The sequence below is a fragment of the Mytilus edulis genome, chromosome 2 (assembly GCF_963676685.1).
Source record: "Mytilus edulis chromosome 2, xbMytEdul2.2, whole genome shotgun sequence".
Classification (NCBI taxonomy): Eukaryota; Metazoa; Mollusca; class Bivalvia; order Mytilida; family Mytilidae; genus Mytilus; species Mytilus edulis.
The window spans coordinates 53,746,578-53,754,155 of NC_092345.1; the positions used below are offsets into that span (position 1 = coordinate 53,746,578).

The following is a 7,578-nucleotide window of genomic DNA, read 5'->3' on the forward strand; positions in this document are numbered from 1 at the left end:
ACGGTTATTCCATAACGGTCAACCAACTCGTGATGGCGTCCGTAAAATTTACGAAGGGATGATTTCAACTTCACCATTTGGAACTCTTAGTTTAATAGCTTCCTTGTGAGCAGCAACCCTCTATCAAGAAAATCATGATAGGAAATGCAAGCACGGGAATATCGTATCAATTGGGAGATATATACCCCGTATGCAGGTGCTGCTGAAATGTTGCTACTTAGAAATGGAAAGTTCACAATTGGAAAGCTGAAATCATCTGTTTTGTCGTAAAGTTTTGTTTTCAACCGACCCTCATTGTCAATTTCTAGATGTAAGTCAAGATATGAGGCCGACTTAACTGTATCTGTAGTATCCTTTATTTCTAGCTAGATTGGATAGATGCGTTCCACATAGTCACCAAATATGCATGCATATGTCACCAAATATGCATGCATATATTAATTTGTACATAAAATATGCTTCTAAAAAAGTACGTTTTTATTTGTTAAATATCGATGATTTATGGTATGATTTGATATTTCTTTTTAAATCCCAAAGAACAAGTGTTACACGACTGCATTTTTAATGCAGATTTAGGGTCAACCACAAAGTAATGAATTTTTGTTCATTTTTAGATTTGCCTGCATAATTTGTTTTCAATTCATCAACTCCTTCCGAAATCCGATATCCCGTTACAAAAACTTGAATGGGACGATGCAATGGACTTCTTTTTTATCGGAAGTGGAAGGTGATGTTTTTTGTTGTGATTATAGCGTAGCTTGTTTCAAAATTTGTTTTTATTGTAATATTCGTTTCGTATCAAATCAGATTTATTATAATCTGCAGTTGTTCAAATACGACGGACTACGAAAAGCCAGCCAGTAAAGCCCTACACAAACAACGGGTATCCTACTTAAAACCTATGACCCAAAGCTTTCTGTAAAATATTATCACAGACGAGGGTCTTCCCTGACTTTAGACCCAGACGCATGCACAAATGTCGGGTCTAACTATTGTTCTTGACCACTCAAAAATTACTCCAAGGTCTTTCGCCAACAGGGGCCCTGTATCTGGTATGCCTAGACTCAACGAAATTACATGTTTTATACGTATTGTGCAGGTTGACTGTCTCCACTTTTGTTAAAAGGGGGAGATACCAGAGAGACACTCAAACTCATAAATTGAAAACCTTATATGCCATGGCTAAATAAAGAAAACGACAGACAAACAAGTCTACATAAATACAACACAAAGACTAAACAACATAGCCCCACCAAAAACTGGGAGTGATCTCAATTGCTCCAGAAGGGGAAAATCTTACCGGGGAACTGAATAAATTTAGGATATGATATTTCTATCGTATAGCTACTCTTGATAACAATTTGTTTCAGTAAAAATATGGAAATCAGTTTACCAGTTTGGAGTTCTGAAATGGTGTTCTAAGCAGCCTCACTTTCCCACCGATTGACCCAAATAATGCTTGAAAGACAATCTTTTCTGGTTTGGGACATTAAATATGTTTAGGAAACTTCATTTCAATCAAAGGCGCATAAATCAAAGTTGAGTATCAAAGAATTCAAAGATCTTAATTAAATTGATCGAATATCTATTGATACAATTTAGACCGAACCAATGGACAAAAATAAAAAAAACTGTCGCTCCATTACACTTTATTCAATTGATCAATGGAATACCAATGTTATGTGCCCATTGATTGTGTTGTCGTATGAATCATGTTGTGATCTGGTACAAATATCAATTCTTCCGTATCCTTTATGACTGAATGCAGACCCTGTGTCAACAACCTACATAAGTAAAAAACACGATATACAAAGATCTTCACTGGAATAGCTGTACCAATGAAGATATTATTTAATAGCAGGTGTAATATTTTTGTTAAATAAAAATAAAAAAAAAAAAAAAAAAAAAAAAAAACAGAACAAAAATAAAGAAGATGGTATATACCAACTTTCTATTGTCAAAAAACATTACCCCCTAACGGAAATTATTATGTTATTGGTAATACAATATAATAAACGAAACAGTTGTTAAGCATGTAATACTATGAGTAATGATTGAATATATCAACAACAAAAAAGAAGAAACATTTATCTGTTCTACTTTGCTGATAAGACGACCATAGAAGAACTCACCCTGAAAGGAATAACTCTGTGATATTTATGGTTCAATTCTGGGATGCAAACATGCGTTCCATACGGTAAATGTAGGTATCTATCCATTGCAACACTGACCCAAGACGCTTTACCATCAAGGAAGTCCTTCAATTACAAATATGTACTGTTGCATAAATCATCTTATAAGTGCCACTAAGTAGTAATCAATTTACGATAACTGAAATTTTTATTTTCTCGTAACATGTTGATTTCACATGCATGCTAAAAGAGTTATTAACGTGCAATGTGTTTCATAGAATTTAATAAGCAATTTCAGTGACGATGACGCGAGATGACCCCGAGGGTATCATCAGTCCAGTAGCCAGTACTTCGGTACGGGCATGAACATACGGATTTTTTGTGTTATTGAAAATTTGCTGTTACAAAATGTAAGAAATTATTATAAATTAAGGAATGTATCTCCCTCATTCACAGCTCTAATTCCTTTCACGGATTTGGCTATTCTTTTTGGACATTTTGGATTATAGCTCATCACCCTTTATATAAGCTTTGGATTAAGTATTTTGGCCATGAGCATCACTGAAGAGACATGTTTTTTTCGAAATACGCATCTGGTGAAGGAAAATTGGTATCCTTAATGTTACTATAATTAAAAATAACAGGTATGCATATGTAGAAAATTCACGTCAAGTGATACATACAAAAGAAGATTTGAAATTACCGTTCTAATTCTATTATATTCTAATGCTCGAGCATAACAAGAACAAATATCTGATCAAGATTACAATAGCCAAGCATATATTTAAGGGAAAAACAACATTCTCTTTTAAAGATGAAATTAAAAGCTTAGGACTTCTTTTGTGTGAATTGTCGTTTTAGGTGTAAAATGCAGAATTTTTTATGTACCAATGCATAAACAGGAATTTTATTAAATTTGAAAAAGGTAATGATATCATTTTATTATGATAGTTACGTCAGTTTTTTTTAGATTTATGAGTTTGACTGTCCCTTTGGTATCTTTCGTCCCTCTTTTACAAAGTTCTGTAAAAAGATGACACATACAACAGAAATCTTGTATTGTGAAGGAGGATAATATAAAAAAGAAGATGTGGTATGATTGCCAATGAGACAACTATCCACAAAAGACTAAAATGACACAGACATTAACAACTATAAGTCACCGTGCGGCCTTCAACAATGAGCAAAGCCCATACCGCATAGTCAGCTATAATAGGCCCCAATAAGACAATGTAAAACAATTCAAACGAGAAAACTAGCGGCCTTATTTATGTAAAAAAATGAACGAAAAACAAATATGTAACACATAAACAAACGACAACCACTGAATTACAGGCTCCTGACTTGGGATAGCATATTAATTCTGTCGCAATATATTAAAGGTTAATATGTTTTGAATAACTGTACTTTCTATCCCATTATCATATCCTTTTCCATTAGCGTCAACAGAAAATTATACCCTTTCGTCTTTTGTGCTTGTATCAAGACAGGCTGCCTGGGCCATGTTTCGTTCGTTGTAATTTGTATTCGCTACTTCTGTTTTTCGAATGTTGAGAATTGGTCTATAGTACTGTATGTTGTTTTTTTTTTATTTATTAAATTCATGTTATACAGGGCTATGTCTCATTGAGAAATATGACAGCTGTTTTTCAGTCGCTTTGTTGGTTGATAGATTTTGATTTTGTCAATTATTATGTAATTATCCCCTTTTGAGTTTCTTTAGAGTTCGGTTTTATGTTACAAATGTATACTGACTTTTTTTTTAAATTAGAAAATGCACGCACAGACAATAAAGTATATATTTCATATTCATAACATATAATTCTATAAACGTTAAAAATATTAGTTTTCGATTGCAATGATCTATCAATCAGCTACTCAAAAGATTTGTATAAAAAGGAAGTTCCAAGAATCAATATACTATTTTGAGCTCAAACTCACTTTTCCGCATTGCTACATGCTACATGTCAATTTTAAACAACTTACTACTTTAATTTGTAATGTGGTTTTCAGAAAATAAAAAATTATCGAGTGTACTATACATAGCACATTACATCTGTTTTTTTTTGCATTTTAGGTGTAATGTGCTATGTATAGTATACTCGATAAAGTTTTATTTTCTGAAAACCACATTACAAATTAAAGTAGTAAATTGTTTAAAATTGACATGTAGCATGTATAGAGTACTAATTTAAAAATCGACATATAGAGAGGTGATACATGTACAACACCCAGGACATATATGGCTCTTACTTAATTGGAGTTAAATTTAAGGTAAAATACTAAGAGACGTGTAAATAATTTTGCTGAACAAAGAGGTGTTTTGACAATTATAATTTTATTTAAAAAAACTTACATTTATATCAGTTAACTATCTAAACGTTTTAGTGAGATTAAAAATGGTAATGCAAACATTCGTAACCTACTTGAAGTGTATGTAATGGATGTCCTTGTCTGTCTAAAAATCCTCCTTCGATTGGATCATCAGCTGGGTAATATCCCGTGCCAGTGGCGCTGTATCGATGTTGTCCTGTACAGTCAATTGTTTCTACAAAATTTAAGATTAAATCTGTTCTTCCTATCACTTGTTAATAAATATACGAAGGTTGTTGTTAAATTGATATATTCACTTTTATAAATATTTTTTGTTTATAGCGCTTTTGTAGATTTATCTTCATCAAAGAGGGACGAAAGATACTAAAGGGACAGTCAAACTCATAAATCTAAAACAAACTGACAACGCCATGGCTAAAAATGAAAAAGACAAACAAACAACAGCACGCATGACACAACATAGAAAATAAAGAATAAACAACACGAACCCCACCAAAAAACTAGGGGTGATCTCAGGTGCTCCGGAAGGGTAAGCAGATCCTGCTCCACATGTGGCACCCGTCGTGTTGCTTATGTCATAACAAATCCGGTAAATAGTCTAATTCATCAAAACGCTCAAACTTAACATTTGAAAACCAGGGTTGTACAAAAATGTAGCAAAATCTGACGCTATATGACCAATAGGACTTGAAAGAATCGCCAAATTCATCAAACTGGTTAATTTTACATGAGGAAGTTTGAACTTAAAAATTATGATTGTTGTATATAATTCCATATATTGAGTCTAAGCTGAGCATAATTTATGGACACCGGTCTGTTATTGGAGACTGTTTAATGCATCTACATATATTTTTGTTAATGCAGTTTTAAGTTTGCTATAGCTACCTCATTGACACTAACTTCCTACTTTGATTTTTTTTAATACTAAGGCTTTTCTAATTCAGGAATAGATTACCTTAGCTGTATTTGGCAAAACGTTTAGGAATTTTTGGTCCTCAATGCTCTTCAACTTCGTATTTTATTTGGCCTTTTAAACATTTTTGATTCTAGCGTCAATGATGAGTTTTTTGAAGATGAAACGCGCGTCTGGCGTAAATATAAAATTTCAATCCTGGTAACTATGATGAGTTTATCTACATGTATCTCACTTTATTGATAAAATAATATATTTCATAAAATGATGTAAGCAGATAATGTTCTAATCATATCGTTTAAAATGGAATCCAATTGAGACAGATAACTTGTATACAATAATTGTTACCTGAAACAGCAACAGAAATGCACACCGCAAGTATGAATTTAGTCAGCATCTGGAATCATAAATGATTATTGAAAAAATGTTGGAGTTATGTATCCATTAATAACATGTTTAACAAAAAGTGAATTTTAAGTGTTGAAATGTGAGCCTCAATGTATATTTCATTCTTTATAATGTAATTCAATACGTACATTATGTGCTTTGTCTATATGACTTTTTGTGTTTCTTTGATACATAAGACTTGGTTCTGTGCTTATACATCCCGCCATTGTGGTATTGTGCTATTAAGTTGTTGTATTCTTGCCTTTTATATTTGCTAATGTGCTTTGTAAATATGCCTTTTTGTGCTTCTTTGTTACATATTTGATTGTTTTTAAAGTGATTAGATCATAACATTATGATTATAACACAATGTTGACTGCTGTGCCCCTATTTTGGATATTTTGACAAATTATGTCTGTTTGTTTTGTTCTCAAATCGTTGTCAATATAATGGAATTTGATTTGACTGTCATACAAGTGAGAGGTTTGACTAGCTATGAAACCAGGTTCAATCGACTATTTTCTAACAAAAAGGCACAAACCAAGTCAATATGACAGTTGTAATTTATTTATTTGATGGGTTTGAGCTTTTGGTTTTGCCATTTGATAAGAGACTTTCCGTTTTGGGTTTTCCTCGGAGTTCAGTATTTTTGGGATTTAGTATTTCCTGGGATAGAAAAACCTAAGTATTCATAGTATTGTAAACAGTTTTTTCATGATAATGACCATTTCAAAATAAGGAAAATGCAATATGACTGCTTTCGTGATTTTGTGGGGTATAAAAAATGTATCGCTTTTTTACTTTGATAGTATTGCAATTTGTTGAATGAGTTCATACAAACACTTTTTGAATAAAATATGAAGTCATCCATTCCACTATTACATGACGTCATTTTATTAGATAAACAAAATTTGATTCGTATTAGTTCTACTATATATGAAGATAAGTATTAAAATGTGTATTTAGTATTTTTAAGCTACAGCTGAAATTGATAATAGAGAATGAGGGAATAAAAACTCTACTACAAAATCAAAATCTAATTATAAATATAATCTTTATAAAGATGTATAGTTGTCCATTTGATATTCAAAAGCGATAAGGGAACCTATAGGAAACCCCGAACTATTTAGATTTTGTTTGTTTGTTTTCAAATTGTTATCTAACGTCATTTTCAGCGACCTTAGATTTATCATGACGGCGGTTTTCTATTGTTGGAGAAGACACACCGAACTTATATACATTTTCATTTATAAGCTACACTGATAATAGTTTCTATTATGGGTTTAAATTAGACATATACTTCAGTGTAATTCTGAACATACCTTCAAGTTATCTCAGAGGTCGTAGCACCTTTACAGATATCTAGTATTTGAAGGTCTTTTTCATATGAAACAAACGTGACAATCAGTGTTCAATTTTATATCAGATTAGCCATGTAAGTTCATTTCTTATCTTCGACAGATTATAGAACTATAAGTGTGCATATGTTTATATCAATAATATTAAGTATATGTCAATTACATTAAATGTTATTTAAACAGTACTCGTCCATTCTTTTCTTTGACTTCCGACTTCTTCGAGATCGAGATCTCGGGAAACTAGTTGTTGCTAGACTGTTGATGTTATGCGACAGTGCCGTTATACCTCTTTAACATAAAAGTAAATATATTCAATTATTTTCTGAATAAAGTTAAATAATCTCTATTACATTCATATGATATACGATTTAACTTCTTCTTCTTTTTTTAAAAATTGCTGTTTAGAGCAATCTTAAGGAACTTTTGCAAATTCAAGATACACATTTGAAGCTTT

The 7,578-nt window shown here is 31.9% G+C and overlaps 1 protein-coding gene across 1 annotated transcript; it reads right to left on the reverse strand.

Annotated features, from left to right (window-relative positions):
* Positions 1-1,632: 1,632 nt before the first annotated feature.
* LOC139510253 (uncharacterized) lies at positions 1,633-7,196 on the reverse strand. The gene is made up of 5 exons (XM_071296744.1): positions 7,089-7,196; positions 5,728-5,776; positions 4,559-4,680; positions 2,133-2,258; positions 1,633-1,784 (listed from the first exon to the last, which is right to left on the reverse strand). The coding sequence occupies exons 2-5, from the start codon at positions 5,774-5,776 to the stop codon at positions 1,662-1,664; spliced, it is 420 nt and encodes a 139-aa protein (XP_071152845.1). The 5' UTR covers positions 7,089-7,196; the 3' UTR covers positions 1,633-1,661.
* Positions 7,197-7,578: the final 382 nt, after the last annotated feature.

Coding starts and splice junctions, on each gene's coding strand:
- LOC139510253 (XM_071296744.1), bottom strand. CDS start 5,776: ATGCTGACTAAATTCATACTTGCGGTGTGCATTTCTGTTGCTGTTTCA. Junction 4,681..5,727: donor CATTTCTGTTGCTGTTTCAG/GTAACAATTATT, acceptor TAAATTTTGTAG/AAACAATTGACTGTACAGGA. Junction 2,259..4,558: donor ATCCATTACATACACTTCAA/GTAGGTTACGAA, acceptor TTGTAATTGAAG/GACTTCCTTGATGGTAAAGC.